The sequence below is a fragment of the Lampris incognitus genome, chromosome 13 (genome assembly GCF_029633865.1).
Source record: "Lampris incognitus isolate fLamInc1 chromosome 13, fLamInc1.hap2, whole genome shotgun sequence".
In the NCBI taxonomy this organism is placed as follows: domain Eukaryota; kingdom Metazoa; phylum Chordata; class Actinopteri; order Lampriformes; family Lampridae; genus Lampris; species Lampris incognitus.
The window spans coordinates 50,744,450-50,768,314 of NC_079223.1; the positions used below are offsets into that span (position 1 = coordinate 50,744,450).

The 23,865-nt window shown below is 44.3% G+C and overlaps 1 protein-coding gene across 1 annotated transcript in view; it reads left to right on the forward strand.

Annotated features, from left to right (window-relative positions):
- The first annotated feature begins 18,678 nt into the window (after positions 1-18,678).
- The window catches only part of LOC130122581 (collagen alpha-1(XIII) chain-like), an 80,763-nt gene continuing 75,576 nt past the window's right edge, over positions 18,679-23,865 (forward strand). The window contains exons 1-2 of the mRNA XM_056291511.1: positions 18,679-18,810; positions 21,291-21,326. Coding sequence (XP_056147486.1) covers positions 18,679-18,810; positions 21,291-21,326 — 168 coding nt within the window. The remainder of the gene's footprint in view (positions 18,811-21,290; positions 21,327-23,865) is intronic.

Sequence of the window (23,865 nt, forward strand, 5' to 3'; positions counted from 1 at the left end):
CATCCGGTGGGCCAAGGGACCACGGCCCTGCCTGGAGCTGCGCCTGATGGGGAAACACCAAGGGCGTTCTGGTGGGACGCGGAGGTGGGGCAGGCTAGGCTAAATGCTGGCCCATGTAGACCAGCAGTTCCAACAGTCATCCTGGCTGGCGTTTGCTCTCTGGACTGTGGAGTTTTTGGACTGTGTTGCACTGGGTGGACTGTGTTGTTGGCTGTTTGTGAGTTTTTTTGTTTTTTTGCTTTGCTCTCGCTGTTTTTGTATGTTTTTGGGTGTGTGTTTTTGTCCTTGGTGTTGTACTGTTGTGGGCTGGGGGAAACGGAGTTTCGTTTCTTTTGTGTATGTAGTACATAAGATGAAATGACAAATAAATTGTTCCTGATCCTGAGGAGGATGCCAAGCACTGTCCAGATGCCACCGGAAAAGCCCAGGACCTGAGCCATATGACTAGCGTCACCATGGAGACCTGACAGGAGGACACTATCACCATGGAGACCTGACAGCAGGACAGACCACACGTGCACACAAGAGACTCACATCCCACCATTCTCATCCACTCATACACAAGAGAAGAGATAAGAGAAGACGTTAGTGGCACATGGCAGTGAGAGGAGGATATAACATTATCATGGCGACTTCCTCCTTTGTGAAGACTCTGTATTCTGATCTGCTGCTGATTCTGGAGATTTAAAATGAGAATTTATGACCAATTAGTGTTATGTTAACATATAAGTTACATGGAATATGAGTCCCTTTACTTTTTCTCCTTACAAAAGAGTCTCTCCGTCTGGTTCTGGTCTATTTGGTCAAGAAACAAATATTTATCTGCTGTGATTAGTCACACTCTGTTTTGATTTAAATCTGTTTAACCCTCCTTTATCACCCCATCTCATTTCTCTGCTCCAACTGGTTTTGATTTCAGAAGAGGACGAAGTTACATATTGACCCTGACAGCAGGACTTTAGCTGGTGTGCTGAGCCGACAGACTCAACCTGTTGAAGGAACAGGCCTGAGAGTTGGTTGGACATTTCATAGGAGGGATTTGTCTCCAGTGATTTCCTTCACCTCATTGTGATTGACGTAATGACATTTTAGGTAACCCCGTCTTGATTCAGCCGTAATTGATTTTGTTGGATCACGGGGGGTTTTCTGATTATGCTCTTTGAAAAAGTCAAGGGAAGAGTTTTCATTTTTGGGAAGTCTGTTTTACTCGGTTGCGACTGAGCTGTTCCTTGGCCTGGCTCTCTCTGATCTTCTCATATGTTTCTGATGAGACTTTCCAGGGCCAGTATAACATAGACTACCTACCTAATAGTATAATGTAGACCACCTAACAGTATAATGTAGACTACCTAGCTAACAGTAGAATGTAGACTACCCATCTAACAGTATAATGTAGACTACCTAACAGTATAATGTAGATTACCTACCTAACAGTACAATGTAGACTACCTACCTAACAGTATAATGCAGACTACCTAACAGTACAATGTAGACTACCTACCTAACAGCATAATGTAGACTACCTAACATTATACTGTAGATAACATACCTAACAGTATAATATGGACTACCTAACAGTGTAATGTAGACTACCTACCTAACAGTATAATGTAGACTACCTACCTAACAGTATAATGTAGACTACCTACCTAACAGTATAATGTAGACTACCTACCTAACAGTATAATATGGACTACCTAACAGTGTAATGTAGACTACCTACCTAACAGTATAATGTAGACTACCTACGTAACAGTATAATGTAGATAACCTACCTAACAGTATAATGTGGACTACATAACAGTATAATGTAGACTACCTACCTAGCAGTATAATGTAGACTACCTACATAACAGTATAATTTAGACTACCTACCTAGCAGTATAATGTAGACTACCTAATAGGGTAGACTTTACTTAATCCATATGGAGCTGCTAATAATATTTCATCTTAATAAACCCATTTTCATAACAGCTTTTTTAAAGGATAATCCATGGCCTTATTCTTGTAGTTTTTGCCATTGTGTGTGTTGGTTATGATATTTTACTCACCGGCTTCATTGTGGAGATTTTGGACATGGGACAAACCCCTGGACTCAACTTTACAATGGTGTCTTATTGGACAACTTGTCCTTTACACAACAAAACAAAGCCCTTAAGAGTCTCAGTAAGATTGTGTACATGGGTCATCCGGGTAACGTAGCGGTCTATTCTGTTACGTACCAACACGGGGATCGCCGGTTCGAATCCCCGTGCTACCTCTGGCTTGGTCGGGTGTCCCTACAGACACGGTTGGCCGTGTGTGTGGATGGGAAGCCGGATGTGGGTATGTGTCCTGCCCTAGTTTATGGATGGTCACTACCATGTGAGGTAAGTGTAGGCTGCTACTTCTTGCAAGGTGAACCAGGAAGTAGATCAGCAACCTCATCCACCGTTGATCATATTGGACATTTCGGGTAATAACTTTTAATTTTCACTGTAGTTTTCAGCTCCAAATACATGGTTTACAAAGTTCAGGTTGAACTGGACTTGGTGAAACACATCTAATGCTCATGTTCAGTTGGCTCGTAAGACACTGTTGTGAAGCTGAGTTGAGAGGTGGTCCCATTTCCAAAATCTCCACTTGGAAACCGATGAGTGAGATATAACCGATATGCGCAATGGCAAAAACGAAAATAAGTCCCAGGTTATAAAAAAGCAACAGCTATCCTTTATACTGCTCAGTAGTTTTCATTTGGTAATTTGAACTTTGAAATCCAGTACGAGAGTAAGTCAAGATCTACTGGGTGCTGAAGTGAACATCTGAAGTGAAAATGTTAAATCTTGTTATCCCGCCCAAATGTCCTGCGTTAACGTGTGGAGGAAATGGTTAAAGAAAGGATGCCAATTCTCTTCATCACCGGTTTGTCTGGCACAAGCTGCGTACCTCTCTTTCACATCCCTCCCTCCCTCCCTGCATCCTGACATCAATTCCAGCACTGATCGGCAGGCAGGCTATTTCCGGTGCCGCTGCGGTGATGAAATGCGTTGAAGTCTTGGGCTCTGCTGTGGCAGTGCCAGCTCTCCACACCGGGCTGTTTTACTGAAGCATGATAGTCTAAAAAAACCTGGGCCTGTGAAATAGATCCTGTGCTTTAATGCCGGGATGACCTTATGTGACACATTGGAAGTGCTGCCTGTTTATGTGTTTCCTAATGTCCCCCTGTGGTTTCCTGATGATGGAGCGAGACAGGCTGAACGCATCAGTGAGTCATGCTCCGACCAGGGATCCAGTGTTTGATGTGAACAAGATGTTTTCAGAGCACATCCCTGCTTGTGTATACAGTGATTATAAACGATGGGCCATGGATGCCTGCATACCATGCTGCCCCTGAGCAAGGCAATGGGAAGAAGAACTGGAGTTGGTCCCCGGGTGCTGCAGCTGCCCACTGCTCCTATACAATAAGATGGGTTACATGCTGCTATACAATAAGATGGGTTACATGCTGCTATACAACAGGATGGTTACATGCTGCTATACAACAGGATGGTTACATGCTGCTATACAATAAGATGGGTTACATGCTGCTATACAACAGGATGGTTACATGCTGCTATACAACAGGATGGTTACATGCTGCTATACAACAGGATGGTTACATGCTGCTATACAACAGGATGGTTACATGCTGATATACAACAGGATGGTTACATGCTGCTATACAACAGGATGGTTACATGCTGCTATACAACAGGATGGTTACATACTGCTATTCAACAGGATGGGTTACATGCTGCTATACAACAGGATGGGTTACATGCTGCTATACAACAGGATGGTTACATGCTGTTATACAACAGGATGGTTACATGCTGCTATACAACAGGATGGTTACATGCTGCTATACAACAGGATGGGTTACATGCTGCTATACAACAGGATGGTTACATGCTGCTATACAACAGGATGGTTACATGCTGCTATACAACAGGATGGTTACATGCTGCTATACAACAGGATGGTTACATGCTGCTATACAACAGGATGGTTACATGCTGTTATACAACAGGATGGTTACATGCTGCTATACAACAGGATGGTTACATGCTCCTATACAACAGGATAGTTACATGCTGCTATACAACAGGGTGGTTACATGCTGCTATACAACAGGATGGTTACATGCTGCTATACAACAGGATGGTTACATGCTGCTATACAACAGGATGGTTACATGCTGATATACAACAGGATGGTTACATGCTGCTATACAACAGGATGGTTACATGCTGCTATACAACAGGATGGTTACATGCTGTTATACAACAGGACGGTTACATGCTGCTATACAACAGGACGGTTACATGCTGCTATACAACAGGACGGTTACATGCTATTATACAACAGGACGGTTACATGCTGTTATACAACAGGATGGTTACATGCTGCTATACAACAGGATGGTTACATGCTGCTATACAACAGGATGGTTACATGCTGCTATACAACAGGATGGTTACATGCTGCTATTCAACAGGATGGTTACATGCTGTTATACAACAGGGTGGTTACATGCTGCTATACAACAGGATGGTTACATGCTGCTATACAACAGGATAGTTACATGCTGCTATACAACAGGGTGGTTACATGCAACTATACAATACGATGGGTTACATGCTGCTATACAACAGGATGGTTACATGCTGACATACAACAGGATGGTTACATGCTGACATACAACAGGATAATTACATGCAGAAGACAAATTAAATGTAAAACTACACTTTATATGTTGATTCTGTGATTTGTAAAATGCAAAATTCAATAAATACGTAGATAAGTTTAAAAAATACAATTAATTCATTTGGGTGTCTAGAAAAGCACTATATAAATGTAATGATGATGATGCTGCTGATGATGATGATTATTATTGTAAGAATACAATGTCAAATAAAGTGGCTTTCTTCTAAAAAGACTAACTCTGACATTTTGAATCACAATATTTGCTTGAAGACTGTTATGCCAGAAAGCCAGAGGGACGAGAGAGCTGAAGTTGTGTTGCAGCAAGTAAAACTACTGTTTCAGTTGTGTTGCAGCAAGTAAAGCATTACTGTTTAAGTTGTGTTGCTGCAAGTAAAACATTACTGTTTAAGATTGAGATAAACTGTGAGTTCATGATGGAACTAAATTTCTTCCTCTCTCTCCCCCCCCCCACCCTCTCTCTCTCTTGCAGGACCTCCAGTAAGTAGACCAGGAGCCGTTGCATGACCTGTGTGTGGTAAAGTGACATTTCTTCAGATTGTGGTATGAACTGGATGTTCAGTGTGTGAGCTTGATGTTCAGTGTGTTAGCTGGATGTTCAGTGTGTGTACTGGATGTTCAGTTAAACAGGTTTGATCCTTGTCACATTTCTATGAACCTTCATCCACTCTTTTTTTTTCTTCGTGTACTTGTGTAAGGTATCCCGACCATTGTTTTGTGTATTGTCAGACTTGTACAAAATGCGTAATGTGGCGTGACCAGTTGTAGTGCCTGGGCTAGTACTGGTACTGGTACTGGTACGCATCATTCCCATCAGATGACTGAGCAGTATGAATGTGCAGTCTGTACAGTCGTGTGAACTTGACAAGAGCCTCAGTGAAACTTCCCTCCCTGGAAAATTGTGGAGGAAAGCTCCAGCGGAGGGGGAGGCTTTCGAGGTAAATGAAGTCAGAGAGCGTGGTGGATTTTCCGCTCTCACACACTTCCTCCCATCGTGACTCAAACTGAGCGCTGCACACTCCAGATTCCACAGCGGGCCTACGCTCCGGCCTGCCGCAGGGCTAGCGCTCACATTGTAGGATCCCAACACTGAATCTCATTGCAGGGCTGGCGTGTGATATCTAATATTTGCCCCCGGGGGTCCCTAAACAGGGCGGGGCATATCGGACACCTTGTCCCGGGTGCTCAAATTTGGCACAGCTGTGACAGCTATGTGCCGGTGCTGAGTAGGGGTAAAGGTTCCACGGTCTAACTTGGGGCCATGACAATAATAGTGGGGTCAGGGGATTAGAGGAAACCAGCAGACAGGATGCAGGCAGGAGTAGACAGCGACAGGCGAGCTGTCTAGGCTGGGGGTGTGTCTTACTCCTTTCTCTTGAGGAAACCACTTTGGACAGTCCTTATATTTACTGACTGTTAGGGAGGACATACAGCCAAGTAGACAGTTTAGTGATTCCCGTTAGTAGTTCACTTGAAAACAATGTGAAGCGGCCTCCAGGGGTCATCTTACCTCCATAATGACATGTATTTCCAAGTAAAACAGGATATTGGGATGGGACCGGTCACAGGGAGGAAAGTTTGCTCGCCTGCCCATCTAGACTTGGTGATGCAGTCACACATGTCTGACTGTTTTAGGGGAAGTCAAGGTGATTAGATGTTGATGTAAAATAAGATCAGTTCCTGTTTCTGTGTTATTCAACTTCATGTGTTGTGGGACCTCACAAAGTGAATGTCAGGGTTCCTATGCAAAGCTGCAGCATCTGGAGATGGACAGAAAAATAATTTGGAAAACTGAATACTAAACCTTAGGAAATTGCGGAAAAGTTAGGGAAATGATGGAAATAGATTGTTGGGCAGTATCAATACGTTCACATCACATGTTTGCATGGTTTCTGACCTTAAGTCATCTCAAATATTGCAGTTTCTTATCATGAAGAATAATGATCTCTAGAGCAACACACCATATTTACTGTGGGCTGACTAGCAACATAAATAATACTGAACACCAACCAAAACCCTCCAGTCTAGTGAGGAGGTCTAAGGTCTGGGAGAGGTATTGAATTTTGAAATACAGAGTATATCTGAGCTGCTGAAATAGGGCCCTGTGATGGCCTGGTGATCTGTTCAGGGTGTCTCCCCACCTGCTGCCCAGTGACTGCTGGGATAGGCTCCAGAATCCCCGCCACCCGAAATTGGGATAAGCAGCTTGGATAATGGATGGAGTGGATGAATGGTAAAATAAGATATAAATAAGAATAAATTATAGACAGTCCTAGTGGGCTAGAGGGGCACATATGGAGATACACGTGGAGGGCAAGATGGAGGGGCACATAGTCGAGATGGTAAAAGTTCCACTGGGAAAATTCTTTTCCAGCCCACCAGTCTGCAGAACAGCCAGCTCTGGATCCAGGCTGTTGTGAGGAATGTGATGCTACGCCTGTTCAGACAAACTCAGCAGAGACCTCTTTCCCTCCACCACCAGCAGTGAGATGTGACAGTACCTCCAGACACTCGTGTGTGATGTTGAGGGGTGTTGGTGGCCTGCCTGGTGTTCAGACTGAATTGCCACGTCATTACCTCTACATGATTCAGTCTGAACTTGCCTTCTTGCTAGCTATCGTCTGTGTGTTCTTGTGGGGGGGGATTCGAGCTCCCCTAACCGGTCACTTGTGACGGGTGATGGCTGGATCGATTCTTTCTACAGAATCGGTTCCTTCAAGTTGATACATGCAAACGTATCCAACCTTTCTAATATTGATTCTTTTAGCAAAATATGGCTTCAGTTTCTGTGTGACACTCCGTTACAGTACATGCGTGTTCGACAGCTGGTGCTGCCCGCCCCACAGAACTTCTCTTCAGTGCTTTACCAGTCATCATGTATAACTTCACATTAATAAAGGTACAGCATTCATCTTTTTCTTTTTAAACATTTTCCCCTTTTTCTCCCCAACTGTACCTGGCCAATCACCAACTCTTCCAAACCGTCCCAGTCTCTGCTCCACCCCCTCTGCTGATCCGGGGAGGGCTGCAGATTACCACATGCCTCCTCCAATACATGTGGAGTCACCAGCCGCTTCTTTTCACCTGACAGTGAGGAGTTTCACCAGGGGGATGTAGCGTGTGGGAGGATCACACTATTCCCCCCAGCCCCCCGACCAGGCACTCCAACTCATCAGAGGAGGTGCTAGTGCAGCGACCAGGACACATACCCACACCCGACTTCCCACCCGCAGACATGGCCAATTGTGTCTGTAGGGACACCCTACAAAGCCGGAGATAACACGAGGATTTGAACCAGCGATCCCTGTGTTGGTAGGCAATGGAATAGACTGCTATGCTACCCGGACTTACAATGATATTTTAATGCCCATTCAGTGTATAGTTCAATTTCTTTAAATGTCATAACATTATAAATGTTGTGATGTCATATGATTTTTAAGGCTGCATCCCCTCTCATCTAGCCTACTGGAAAACTGCAGTAATCCAAAGACAATGTACAACAATATGGATTTATTTTAGGCCGCATGTGTTGCAAAGCTTAAAATATGAGTATACTTCCCTGAGTAAACAGAGAAACATTTCAAATTCAGACATTCAGAGTTGTAGAAATCCTCACATCAGACCTCCTCACAGCATCTGTTCACTGGCTCAGGGGAAATGCTGCGGTATTCAAATCCTTTTAGGCCTTTGCACACTACATCCACATTTTTACCTGATTATTTTTGTAAAATTTCACACATTAAGGGCGTCCAGGTAACGTAGTGGACTATGCTATTGCCTACCAACACAGGCATCGCTGGTTCGAATCCCCGTGTTACCTCCGGTTTGGTCGGGCATCCCTACAGACACAATTGGCCATGTGTGCGGGTGGGAAGCCGGATGTGGGTATGTGTCCTGGTTGCTGCACTGGTCGGTCGGGGCACCTGTTCGGGGGGCTGGGGGGAATAGCGTGATCCTCCCACGCACTACATCCCCCTGGTGAAACTCCTCACTGTCAGGTGAAAAGAAGCGGCTGGTGACTCCACATGTATGGGAGGAGGCATGTGGTAGTCTGCAGCCCTCCCCAGATCAGCAGAGGGGGAGGAGCAGCGACCGGGACGGCTCGGAAGAGTGGGGTACTTGGCCAGATACAACTGGGGAGAAATGCGGGGAGGGGGAGAAGAAAATTCACACATTAGAAAATAAATATGACCATTAAGTTTACTTGACAACTCTGAAAAAGTGGTCTGTCATGGAGGGTGTGGAACAGTTGTGATTTTCTGCAATTTTCCACAGCCATGAATGAGATCTTTGAGATTTGTTGGACCATGATATCAATGAAAACGAAAAATGTGGACTTGGCCTCCAAAGGCCTTTAGTGTTGTGATTTTGCACTCAGCTGATGATTCTCAGATGCCTGGGGCTGACGCTGGTGTTGGGAGTATGGGATTGGCTGTGAGGATACTGGCGAGCTGTTCTCCTGTACAGCAGCTCCTACTGCCAGCGGGTGTGGAAGGGTGAAAACATATCAGCGGTGGTTGATTACGAAACCGGATATTCTGCCGCTTTGGCTCTGGGTAACACATCTGCAAAGACTATTGCTGAGGTCCTATTTCATATCATCATCTAAATCCTAATCCCAAGAAGACTCTGACCAACCAGAAAAAGTTGTTTACATGTCACACACATTCAAGCTGTAGGAGTTACTGGGACTGGGATATATCTGCCCACAGGCTGTTGTTTAGGTGCTCTATAAATCCTCTGTTGGGAAATGACCTCTAGGTTTGTGCACAGGGATTTGTGAGAGATGATCAGATCATCTCTTGTTTGCACTCAGGTCTCCACAAGTTCCATGTTTTAGCTGTTGTTTGGCACAAGAGTTGTTTTAGACTTTAGTAATCAGATTGTGGGCTGGTAAGGAGGAAATTCAGTACATGTTGGACCTGCAAGCAAAACCAAATTCCCTGAGTCAGCTAGTAAGAGAGAGAATGTTGCCCTGGATGTCGGACTGTCACTGCCTGTTGTATAACTGAGTTACCCAGCTAAAACACATAACGTATTAGTGTTATGCCCATTTGTAGCTCAGAATTACCTGCCATGTGGTAAAACGCATTAAGTACTTTTTTATAATGTTGCATGGTCCAGTAAGGTGGGCATTCACTGGAGAAACACCAGCTCATCCACCTCAATTCTTGAGAGGTGGTCACAGTTTTTCTGGTTTATGACAGTAGAGAGAAATGATGTTAAATAACCAATCCAGTCCTGATCGTTTGGTACTGGGTCAGGATTACTGGTACGCCATATCTCCATTCCCATCCTGACTCTACACATGTACCTTGCATCCTGGGTCCAGGAATATTTCCAGCGCCGCAGAGAAGGAAGCAGCATCGGCTAGCTCGCTGGTTAAATGAAGCTCTGAGCAGTAAGTCCATCCATGCCCGCTACCTGCTCAGTAGCTGGCTGCCAGTTTGCAGTTGAGGCATGGCGTGGATTTTCCAAAGTTTAGGGCTTCGCATTAAAGTAATTTGTGTCACTGAGGAAAATATTGCAGCTGCTGAAGTCAGTCTGAATGGCTTGGTGGTTTGCTCACTCTGCTCCTAACCAACTAGACTACCAAGCTTCCTGCAGAGCCCTTGGCTGTTGAGCTCGTTCTTCCTCTGAAATACAACTTGAACAGGGGCATGGCAGTCTATTCCGTTACCTACCAACACGGGGATTGCCGGTTCGAACCCCTTTGTTACGGCCACGGGTGTGTAGCCGTAACACCCTTGTTACTTCCGGCTTGGTCGGGCGTCTCTATAGACACAATTGGCTGTGACTGCGGGTGGGAAGCCGGATGTGGGTATGTGTCCTCTGGTCGGTCGGGACACTTGTTCAGGGGAGGGGGGGGGGCTGAGGGGAATAGCGTGATCCTCCCACGTGGTGAAACTCCTCACTGTCAGGTGAAAAGAAGCGGCTGGTGACTCCACTGTATCGAAGGAGACGTGTGGTAGTCTGCAGCCCTCCCCAGATCGGAAGAGGAGGTGGAGCAGGGACTGGGATGGCTCGGAAGAGTGGGTTAATTGGCCGGATGCGATTGGGGAGAAAAGGGGGGGGGATTAAAAGAAAAAAATACAACTTGAACATCAGAGCCTGACCCTGGTTTGTGCATACTGTAATATGACACACAGCATGGTAGATAGTGCTGCATCTTGCAGACTAGATGCTCCCCCTGGAGTAGGACCTAGGATGTAAGCTCTGAGCACAGCCAACCAAGTAGGCCAGTAGATCATTGTGATTGTGCTCTTTGCCTCAACAACAGCCTGTGGGTGCAAAGCTCCAACAAGCACAAATACATATTTCCGTCTTTTTTAACAATTTAAGATTTCTTTTCATGTTTGCATTTGAGATAAAATCACTGGGAAAGTGAAAACGACCCCTCGTGTAGGGGGATTGTATATGGAAGTGACATTGAACTGAGTTTCATCCATCCATCCATTATCCAAGCCGCTTATCCCAACCGGGGTCGCGGGGATGCTGGAGCCTATCCCAGCAGTGAGTTTCAATATTTATTTTTCCATAAAAACTGATTTTTGCTTTTGCAACACAAAGAGTGACACGTTTTCTTTTACATCCAATATTTATAGGGAAACTGTCAAGGAGCAGTATAACTAAATGTTCCTAATCCATGGAAAATATGCATTTTATTTTTACTGTGCTTGCTCCCATTGTGCCTCCTAAAGCAAAAGGGAAGTGTGAAAAGACGTTACGTGAATATGAATTATTTCAGACCTCTGTATGAAAAGGTCAAACTAGCACCTTTAGCCACATGACTAGACTGTAACACAACATGAAACTGACCTCTTCTTGTTCTTTTTTCTGTTAAAAACAGGCATCTGGGCAGCGTAGTGGTCTATTCCGTTGCCTAAAAACACGGGGCTTGCCGGTTCGAATCCCCGTGTTACCTCCGGCTTGGTCGGGCGTCCCTACAGACACATTTGGCCGTGTCTGCAGGTGGGAAGTCGGATGTGGGTATGTGTCCTGATCGCTGCAGTAGCGCCTCCTCTGGTCAGTTGGGGCACCTGTTCAGAGGGGAGGGGGAACTGGGGGGAATAGTGTGATCCTCCCACATGCTACGTCCCCCTGGTGAAACTCCTCACTGTCAGGTGAGAAGAAGCGGCTGGTGACCCCACATGTCTCATAGGAGGCATGTGGTAGTCTGCAGCCCTCCCCGGATCAGTAGAGGGGGTGGAGCAGAGACCGGGACGGCTCGGAAGAGTGAGGTAATTGGCCAAGTACAATTGGGAAGAAAAGGGGGGGGGGAAATCAAAATAAAAGAAAACATAAAAGACCATCACTATTCATAGGGAACATTGGAGGGACGTTGACCTCTAACCTTATGTTGGCCTTGTGTTAAAACACTCTGGCATAATGAGAGCTGATTAGAAACATCATCCAGATCTAATGAAACTGAACCGCACGGCCAACCGATGTCCGTCACAAGTCGCCACTCACAAGCTGCACTCATGCAGCTGCAGTAAACCACTGTGTTTATCATGCGAGCAGATAGGTTAAAATCAGCTACCCCTCAATTAAACGGCTAATGGTTCTCCACGGTCAGACTCCATCGTCTCCGTACGTTGCCGAGTTGTCAGCCGCTAAAATAACTCCAGTCATAGTAACGCTTAATCATACAGTCCCCCTATACATCCCAGAGGCCCCGGGAGCCCTAATAACCCCTGCGTGATCGCCTGATGCAGCCCACCCCACTTTTCATTCATTCAGCAGCTCCTGCCAAATGGGAGCCATATGTTAGAGGTTTACTGCATAATTTCAATGAAGGGCTCCCTCCGCTGTTAGGAAACCCCTGCACCCTACGGACAGGAATCTAACCGAACCAACGCTCCCTGCTGACCTCTGACTGCCGGGGTCATGCAAGGTGCTGTTCCGGAGCTGCTGGTCATGGTGTGGACACCCATACACTGATCACTCAGATAAGCTAGAGACTTCAGTTCAGATAAATTACAGCCAAATCCTTTTTTCGTCTTCTTTCCTTTTTACCTATTTTTGGTTGACGCTTGTAGTCTGCGCCTTGTGTTGTAGATTGGACTTTTGCTTTTACTGTTAACGTTGTCAGGAGACAACAGAGCAGAGCACGACGGGTCTAGAGGAGTAAACCTGGATAATGAATCCTGCTACTCCTATGGGTAGCAGTAGTGCTCGTTGTAGACCTATGTGATGGACCGCGTGACATTGTGGCTTTACAGATGATCAGTGCATCTTGACAATGGAAAGACACGAAATCTCCAGTTAGCAGAGAACCATAGAACTGAACTGCATATGGAGTAGTGTCCCCATGCTTTAAACAAACATGCACAACTGAAACCCTATAGGGCATCCTAGCGGACGACCTGGTGAGGAGGAGGTGAGGTTTACTGTTACGCAGGTCAAACTTGCATGTGGGTAGAATATTTTTGAAAATGATAGTTAAATTTTCTTTGAGGAACCAGTGGTTTAGCAGAGCTATTAGATGATTTACTGAAGTGGAGGACCCCCAAAGCATCATGGTCAGTTGAGCTTGTATGAAAGGCATTTTACTGTTTTGCCCTACAAGTAGTACAAGGCCTTGTAGTGCTGGGCGATATGAAAAATATCATTGTCACGATATTCATTGGGTATTGTATACAATATCAGTTAGTACGGCATTGTCTGTTTACACATGCAAAAACACCAGCACCCAACCGAGATGCATCACATTGAACTGTTTGGTAATGTAAAATATAATGTTTTCACATATTACTCCATCCAGTATGTCAAACCTCCTTTTGTATGAATTTTTTGGTAATAGATTCTCATTATCATTAATTTAGATAACTGTGCATCTCCATATGACAATACCTGACTGTCATCCCAGAGCAGCACCAGCACAGTAGCATTACAGTACCAGTACAGCATCGGTACAGTACCAGTACAGCAGCAGTACAGTAGCAGTACAGTACCAGTACAGTATCAGTACAGCAGCAGTGAGAGAGGATGAATGATGATGATATAGAAGGATGGCCCAGCAGCTGCTCTGTTCTGCATCTGGTTCCATCTCTGATTGGAGTTTGGGTTTCAGACCTTGAACTCTGTTCTTTTATGAATCAAAGAGCATAAAGAGATAAGTGGGACGTTAATCTCTTCCTTGTAGGATTATCGACGAAAGAATAAGTACTTCCTCTCTCATGCTGTCAGCCAGCAGACACCCACCCACACACACACTGGGAACTATTAACGGCGCTCTCCCAGCAGCCTCTGGGGAGGAATAATGATGACGCGCCAGCATTCAGCACCAGGAACTCCTCCAAACAGCTTGCCTTCTCCTCGGTGAAAAGTCAACGTCTACAGGGCTTTTGGGAAAATGTCAAGACTTCCTGTTATTTTGAAAGTTTAATTGCCAAGTCTGAGGAGCAATTAGCATTGCATCCTTTATAAAGAGGTTCCTCACGTAAGACCCATTCATATTTGTTCCGCCAGCCCAGTGAAAAACAAAAGCTACTTGACATTTGACTACGTGAGCCTTTTAGCTCCCGGCAGGAAAGCTCTGGTTAAGGGCTATTGTAGTCCACCTCATCAGGATTTATTTAGTTAGTTTTTTCCTTTTATTTTATTTGTGTTACATTGAAACTTGTTACACTGAGACAAGTGGCCAGACTTAGCATAAGGAGAATGTAGAGTTTAAAAGCTCTCTATATGTCTATATGTCTTCTATATGCAAAGAAACTAGTGTAGCCTACAATGCAGACCACTGGAGACACAGGTGTGGGTGGTACAGACTATTGCATGTAGACTATGTAGGTGACACAGGTGTGGGTGGTACAGACTATTACCTGCCTATGTGTCTCACACACCTAACTCTGCATGTTCATTGGTTCTGTAATGAGGAATAGTATGCTGGTGGATGCTGAGAAACATCTGGCATGCCAATGAAATGTACCTGCCTGTATGGCTAAGTTGGTCTACATCCATGTTTGACCTCAGCTTACAGATGTATGTTGATATATTAGCAGCATTGCCCAATAGGTTGTAAACTGCAAATGCAAATATCTAAACTTTTGGCTTTCATGCTTTATTTCCGTCAGTCATGGAACAACACTATGTTCTCCTTGTTGCCTTTTTTAACTGAAGCCCAGAGGCCACAGTAAAATGTATCTTACAAAGTTAAATCATCATACATGCTGTTTGGAAGGAGAATAATACTGCAGCAATGGTTGTCAGGCAGCTCTTGTCTGTGTGGTTCTGCCCGGCTCAGTGTGGGTTACCTTCTGTGATATGTCCACTGTGTAATACTGAAAAATCACTCGTTTCTTTTTTGTACCATCCTCTCTCTCACCCCTTTTTCAGGGTCCTCCTGGACGAGCGGGCTTTCCGGTAACTGTCTTTTAACTTGTGTCCTGTCTGTCTGTGTCTGCTGCATGTCCGGACTGTCAGTTCTTCTCTATGGGTCTCTCTGCTTCCCCTGCTGAGCAGCTTTCTAGTGTTAGAGCAACGGGCATATCAGCACATAGAGTAAAAGTACATGTTAGAATAAGCACATTTTAATTTGATCACATTGTTAATTTTAATGCCTGAAAAAGCAGCTCGTTCTGCAAGTCAGACTGAAGTGACTGCGTCCATGTCAGCTTCTCAGTCTGGGAACCAGAGAGGCCCCTGTCTAACTCGGGGGCCACATGCATGCTCATCTGCTTTCACTCATCACTGACTCTGGATTTTTCTGAAAAATAAATACATAAATAACAACAAGAATTGAATAATATCTCTGTTCATGCTGTGAATTAACCATAACACAAATCCTTTCAACAAGTCACCGCTCAGATTCAGTCCACGTGGTGTGGTCAGCCTCTGGTCTGCACAGTCCGTCTCCGCTGTGTGCAGATCAGCCGCCGATCCCCACACGGATGACGTGTCTCCATCATGGCAGCAGGTCGCCTTCTGATATCTGACCTTTGACCTGATTTGTCTATTACACCCCCCCCCATACACACACGTGTAATCCTGTGTTGTGAAACAGGGTCATCAAAGTGACATGTGTAGGACCTGACATGACTACATAGTCATAGTTTAGTTATAGGACTACAACTACCAGTGTTCATTGTTTTAGGTAGTTAATGTTAACATCCGGACTGAGATGGTTAGGTTAGTTCTGAAAGCATGCCTAGCTGACAGCCATGAGTGCCTCACTTGTAACTTTTATTCTTTCATTAAACTTCGTTAAACAGCACAAGTTTGGTTAGTATGGTTAAGAAGACACACTCCTACATGTGGCGACGAGGATTTTTCGAACTGAACGTTGATGTCTGACGTTGACGAAGCAGACGTAGAGGCATTACAGCCAGAGCAAGCGGCTGAGCTAGAAGAGCTAGCTACCAGGCCTGCTGTAGAAATGAATGCGTCTGCATTTTGGCACCGATCCAGCCCTTTCTGGCCACACCAGGCGACCCTCCTCTACAATGGAAAATATGGAAAAAGCACTTCGAAACTTACCTGCTAGCTACTGGATTAACCAAGGTCCCGAAAGAGCAACAGTTGGCGATCCTTCTCCATTGTTTGGGGACCGAAGGACAACGCATATTTGCTACTCTACCAGGTGATGTTGAAGTTACTGAAATGGAGCACGCTATCGCACCTCTGGATGCGCATTTTCTGCCCAAAGGAAACGTCACTATTGAACGGGCTAAATTCTACAGAAGGGCACAACTACAGGGAGAATCTGCAGCAATGTATGTAGCAGAGTTAAGGCAGTTAGCAAGTACTTGTGAATGGGGAGAGCTTACAGAGCAGTTGATAAAAGATTAGTTGATAAACAAGACTACAAGCAGCAAGTTGAGGGAACGTTTGCTTAACGAGCGGGACATTACCGTGGCTAAAGCTGTTGTCATAGCAACTAGCATGGACACTGTGAGAGAGGAAGTGAAAGTCCTGCAGGGAGCAGCGGCAGCACAGGCTAGTACAAAAGCTGATGTGCAGAGGAAAGGATCAAGAAGAACATGATGAAAGACTAAAAGTGTTCGCAGGCCTTGCAAAGTCCAACATGATGTTGAACAGAGAAAAATGTGTCTTTAGCACCAACACAATCGAGTTTCTTGGTTACAAGGTGAGTGCTACTGGAGTGAAACCATGCCAGCCCAATGGTGATTGCCATTGAGAAGATGCCAGCACCACGGAGTGTGAAAGAGCTTCAAACCCTCTAGGTGATGACGAACTACTACTTGAAGTTCATTCCGGATTATGCAATGACAACAGAACCCCTGAGACTGTTGCTATGCCAGGACACAGAATAGAAATGGACATGCACACAAGACCAAGCCTTCACCGAACTCAAACATGCAATAGCAGAACCACCTGTTGTAGTTTACTTCCACCCAGATCGTACAACATTCCTTACCTGTGACACTTCAGCAGTTGGATTAGGTGCAGTCCTATCGCAGATCGTGGCTGGAGAAGAACGTCCAGTTGCTTACGCATCAAAGAGCCTGTCAGCCACTGAACAGAGATACTCAGTTGGGGAAAGAGAAGCACTGGCTTGTGTATGGAGCATGGAGAAATGGCACGTGTACTTATTCAGATAACCATTTACTCTTAGAACAGTTCATCAGGCCCTGACCACTCTTCTGTTGGCCGCAGGAACTGGAAGACGGCCCATGAGAATCTCCAGATGGTCAGATCAGCTTGCCCAGTACACGTACAAAACTGAGTTTCACCTAGGAAAGTCCAACAATGTTGCAGACACCCTTTCTAGACTTGTGCCACAAGATGATGGTTCAGAGAAGTCTTACTTCGACAAGGAGGAAGATGAGCTCTTCATACAGCAGACCTTCATTGATGAGCTTCAAGCAGCCATCACTCCTGAACAGCTCGCAAGAGAAACACTGCAAGATCCAGTACTGAAGGAGGTGCTGTGCTACATGAAAACAGGATGGAAAGGTCCACGGAAAGACATGCTACTCAGCCCATACTACATGGTAAGGGAAGAATTTTTCAGTTGGAAAACGTCATGTGTTGGAAGAGGAGACCGTACTGTTGTACCAATCACACTCAGACACAAAGTCCTCATCCAAGCACATCAAGGACATCCAGGAACAAGGAAGATGAAACAGTTCCTTCGCAGAAAAGTATGGTGGCCAAAGATGGATGACAACTTCACCAACTTTGTGAAAATCTGTGTGCCCTGAGCACTGACTGAAAAGTCACTTGTACCAGAGAAACCACTGCTACAGCCAACACCATGGCCTAAAGGACCTTGGGAGAAGATTCAAGTGGACATCTTCGGGCAACTACAAGCAGCTCCAGCACATCAGAAGTATCTGATCGTTGTTATCAAGCTGTACAACAAATGGCCTGAAGTCATATCCACAAGCAACATGACTACTGCGACAGTGATTAATGGACTTTCAGACCTGTTTACACGATGTGGCCAGCCTCAAGTTCTAGTGACAGATAATGGCCCACAATTCCAAGCTGACTTCACATGTTTCTTGGAGAAGAAAGGAATCGCGCATCAGAAGACACTGTTGTACCATTCACGAGCCAATGCCGGTGTGGAGACGTTTAAGAAAGTTCTGAAGTATGGTCTTCGTGCCCTGCTCCAAGAAGGAAAACAGTTCTCTGATGCACTGCAAACACTACTGTTGAGTGACAGATCAGTGCCTCACAAGGTCACAGGGAAATTACCCGCAAAGCTCATGATCGGAGGAACATTGAGAGTCCCGCTGGACACAGTCCATCCATCCTTCTCGGCTGACAAACCACCTGATTACGCAAAGCTACACAAAGAAGTACAGAAATGTCAGGAGGCTCAAAAGAAGTACTACGTCAAAAGAAACCATGTCAAGGAGGATCCCTCACTGCAAGTTGGAGATTGTGTCTGGGTCAAGCGACCACTGAGGGGACGCAAGCTGAAGACCAGTTTGTCTGGCCCTTATAGGGTCATCGCTTGACATGGCAGGTACACCTTCCAGCTTCAAGATGGAGCCTTCTGGAACTCAAGAAGACTATTTCGCACCAACCAGCCTGCCGAAGAGCACATGGATGCTGAGTTGGTCATTCCACAACCACCTGACCATGATGCAGGTCAAGAGCAGAACCTTTAAACGACCGAGACAACAAGTGGCTCAGGGAGATGCGCCACAAGCAAGGGCACAAGAAGAACAACATGCAGAGCCACGGCCAGCTCGTGAAAGAAGACTACGGCTAGACTGAATGACTTTATCTTGACCTAGGGTTTTAGTTAAAGAAGGGGGAAACTGTAGGACCTGACATGACTACATAGTCAGAGTTTAGTTATAGGGCTACAACTACCAGTGTTCATTGTTGTAGGTAGTTAATGTTAACATCCAGACTGAGACGGTTAGGTTAGTTCTGATAGCATGCCTAGCTGACAGCCACAAGTGCCTCACTTGTAACTTTTATTCTTTCATTAAACTTAGTTAAACGGCACAACAAGTTTGGTTATTATGGTTAAAAAGACACACTCCTACAACATGGAGACAGGCCTTTTAAAGGTTTCTTTTGGAGAGTTACTGACATTTTGTGTCACAGTCGCTGAATGATTTTCTCCCGCAAGTTATGACGGATTAAATGTGGATATTGACTTGCAACAGTGTTGTTAGACTGAACGAGGATGGAAGGATGTTTTTTTTTGTTTTTTTTTAAGCCCTCTCCATAATGGTATATTCCTGTAGTGGTAATTTTAGATGTGATTTTTGACAGCTGGGCAGTTGTGATCACAAAGGCCCATAATAGTAATCACAAAGGCCCATAATAATAATCACATAGTTTTATAATGGTAATCACATAGTTTCATTATAATAATCACATAGTTTCATAATAATAATCACACAGTTTTATAATGGTAATCACATAGTTTCATAATAATAATCACATAGTTTCATAATAATAATCACACAGTTTCATAATAATAATCACATACATAGTTTCATAATAGTAATCACATAGTTTCATAATAATAATCACACAGTTTCATAATAGTAATCACATAGTTTCATAATAATAATCACACAGTTTCAAAATAGTAATCACATAGTTTCATAATAATAATCACATACATAGTTTCATAATAGTAATCACATAGTTTCATAATAATAATCACATACATAGTTTCATAATAGTAATCACATAGTTTCATAATAGTAATCACATAGTTTCATAATAATAATCACACAGTTTCGTAATAGTGATCACATAGTTTCATAATAATAATCGCATACATAGTTTCATAATAGTAATCACATAGTTTCATAATAGTAACCACATAGTTTCATAATAATAATAACATACATAGTTTCATAATAGTAATCACATAGTTTCATAATAATAATCACATACTGTGGCTTGTTTAATGTTTGTTAGCCGACAAGCCGTGGTGCCAAACATACCCTAAAATAATCCATCATACCATCACATATCCTGAAGTCCTCCAAAAACACGCTTCAAACCTCTATGATATCCTTGTTTTATATGCTGTCATAAAAACTGTCACAAAAGTGAACAGGGAAAAATTGTGTAAGGTAAAACCAGCTCCTAAACTGAAATTAAACTAAAACACCCCACCAAATATTATTATTATTATTATTATGACGATGATGACATGAAGAGGCATGAGTGCATATGTGAGCGGGGGGGGCATGGCATGGTGGGCTGGCTGACATGGCTATGGCTGTTCACTACAGTTAAGCCGCTGTTTATCAGAGACCTTAAATGGATACCATGACATTGAGAACGTCCCATTAGCTGCAGACACTGACCAGATATGTACCATCACACGTGATCTGGAAACACAGATGCTGCTGGTAGTGTTCCTCTGTGAGTCCAGTGCAGAGTGGTGCTGCTGGTTCCATGACAGGTCCTGAGCAGGCTACCAGATGTGTGCAGATGTGTATAGCAGGAAAAAAGAACACATCTGCACACATCTGCACACACTACATTAGCACTGAATCAAATTCAAAGTAGTTGTGGAAGAAATGACACATGAGTCAAAATGTCAAGGTATCCCTTTGAGCCTGTACATGATGGTGTATGTGGTGGTGTGTATGATGGTGTATGGGGTAGTGTATGTGGTGGTGTGTGTGATGGTGTATGTGATGGTGTGTGTGGTGGTGTATGTGGTGGTGTATGTGATGTGTATGTGATGGTGTATGTGGTGGTGTGTGTGATGTGTATGTGATGGTGTATGTGGTCGTGTATGTAATGGTGTATATGATGGTGTATATGATGGTGTGTATGATTGTGTATGTAGTGGTGTATGTGATGTGTATGTGGTGGTGTGTGTGATGTGTATGTGATGGTGTATGTGGTCGTGTATGTAATGGTGTATATGATGGTGTATATGGTGGTGTGTATGATGATGTATGTAGTGGTGTAAGTGATGTGTATGTGATGGTGTATGTGGGGGTGTGTGTGATGGTGTATGTGGTGGTGTGTGTGATGGTGTATGTGATGGTGTATATGATGGTGTGTATGGTGATGTGTATGATGGTGTATGTAGTGATGTTGCAGCTCTGTTGACATCTTGACTTTGCGTTGCTTACTAGGGAGACAAAGGAGGTATGGGCATTCCTGGAAGGATGGTGAGTCTCCACCTTAACACACCACAGCAGTGTGTCAGTGTGTGTTATGACCTGAATATGATATGATATGATATGACCTGGGTATGATATGATATGATATGATATGGGTTAGGTAGGACATTCTTATGAAGACTGAAGTGATGGACAGAGAAGTCGTGTGTTACTGGTGTACTGTGTAGAGTTAACGTATATTCTGTACATATGTATTCACTACATTGTCATGATATATTCATCATATATGATGATATATTCATAACTTAATTATTACCTTTATTAATGATAGAACAACACGTTTTAATGGTTAATATTATAGATTACATTATGATTATATTAGTATTATTATGTTATGATTGCATCATGTTTATTGATTACATTATGAATCTCTGATCTTTATTGGACTTCGATCTAAACAATGATCTCAGAGATCTCAACAATGCAGAAAATATGTTGTTAAAACTCTTTTCATTCCCAACTGTCATTCATTCTCCATTCTATTTGTAATGTCATTAGTTAGACTGATTAGGCCAAGTGTCTGATTAGAGTATGCAATATGTGTCCATAATCACTGGTTTTGTTCATTTTCAAATTCTGAACACATCCAATGAGGTCCACTTCAGACCTCCATGTGAGCACATGGTACAAGGTGCCAGAGATCCCGCAGGATCTTCTGCAGAGAACACTACCCCACACACACCCACTAACAGAGATCCCACAGGACCTTCTGCAGAGAACACCACCCCACACACACCCACTAACATAGATCCCACAGGATCTTCTGCAGAGAAGGTCACCCCACACACACCTGCTAACAGAGATCCCACGGGATCTTCTGCAGAGAAGGTCACCCCACACACACCCACTAACATAGATCCCACAGGATCTTCTGCAGAGAAGGTCACCCCACACACACCTGCTAACAGAGATCCCACAGGATCTTCTGCAGAGAACACCACCCCACACACACCTGCCAACACACTTCTGTGGCACTTGACTGTAGTTGTTTGCAAGGCAACTCCTTTTTTAATGTGCATCTCTGTTTTGTGTTTCTTCAAAAACGTGGTGTAAATCTTCCCATCCCTTTACTGATGTGTGAACACATGCGAAATGAAAGAATCTGTTAGATGCCACCAGACCCTGATGTGTGTGTGAAGCTTGTTGTGGTGGGCAGCGTTCCTACGAGCATACGAGCAACACCAAGCCTAAAAGTAAGACCTGTCCGTACCGTTTTGTTGTTCGTAGTGAGTGGAAAGCTCGTGTTATTTCTCCAGCTCAAATAACTCTGGTCAGTGTTCAGTAATGGGAGGCATGGAAACATACTATGCCTGATGTGCTGATGGCCAGTAAAAGCTTGGCTCACATGGTCCGACAGGAGCTCCTTTGTCTCCGGTGTGATTTGCATTCTGCTGAATGTGGTCTTCATGTGAAGGCTTAATTTAAGAGGCCATGCTAAATAAGACACCATGATCTTCTGTAAACTAGTGCACAATTTAAGTTTTCCTCAAAGTCCTTAGCACCCATGACGTAGGCAAAGTTGGAAAAGGAACAGCCCAAACGAGAGTCTGAATCGACTCTTCAACTTTAAAGACTGCATATACTGTTTTTTGAATGATTTTGGGGGGAAAAGCTAAAACGGGGGGACGTGGGAAATCAGAAAGACTAGCGTCATTGAGTTAATCTGTATGACTCCAAATAACACCTCTGCCAAAAGACCACCCATACCAAAATCTACAGAGGCAGTAAGGAGGCAACCATCTTTGAACAGGTGGATCAAAACCTTCCTCCCATTTCTTTTGCCTCATTCAGCTGTGGATATGACCACAATTCAGGGTATTTTTAGCCCCACAGCATATGGAGAGCGTTTTACCATTATTCCTCTCAATCCTTCTGAGCAGCTGCAGATTGTCCCTCATCTGACACTGTGGTCTCAATACTTCTCTAGTTTTCAAAAGCCTGCTGCTTTTTTTTTTTTTTTTTTTTTTTTTTTTTTACTGTGACGCTCCACTGAGAGACCAGGACCACTCAATATATCAACACAGGCTCGAGGCACGCCTTCCTCCAGCACTTTATTCAGAGGAATTTGAGATTTTATAGCTTATCCACCACTCCAGAACCCACTGCCTCTCCTGTGGTCTCTGTAAGAGAAGTCCATCTCAACACAATGGCCCCCCAACAGCCCCCCATTCACCAACCCTGATGCTGCTGCATGACCTTTACCCTCTCCATGTCTCTAACAATGGTTCCTCTCTCTCTCTCAATCTCTCTCTCTCTGTCTTGCTCTGTCTGTCTTTGTCTCTCTCTCTCTCTCTCTCTCTCTCTCTCTCTCTCTCTCTCTCTCTCTCTCTCTCTCTCTCTCTCTCTCTCTCTCTCTCTCTCTCTCTCTCTCTCTGTCTGTCTGTCTGTCTGTCTGTCTCTCTCTCCTCCCACCACATTCCTTTGCATGTGACTGTGTCTGCTGTGACTGACCCCAGGGCTTAAAAGGACAAGCAGGGCAGAAGGTAAGTTTAGGATCATTAGTATTAGCTATAGAGGAGAACTGTCG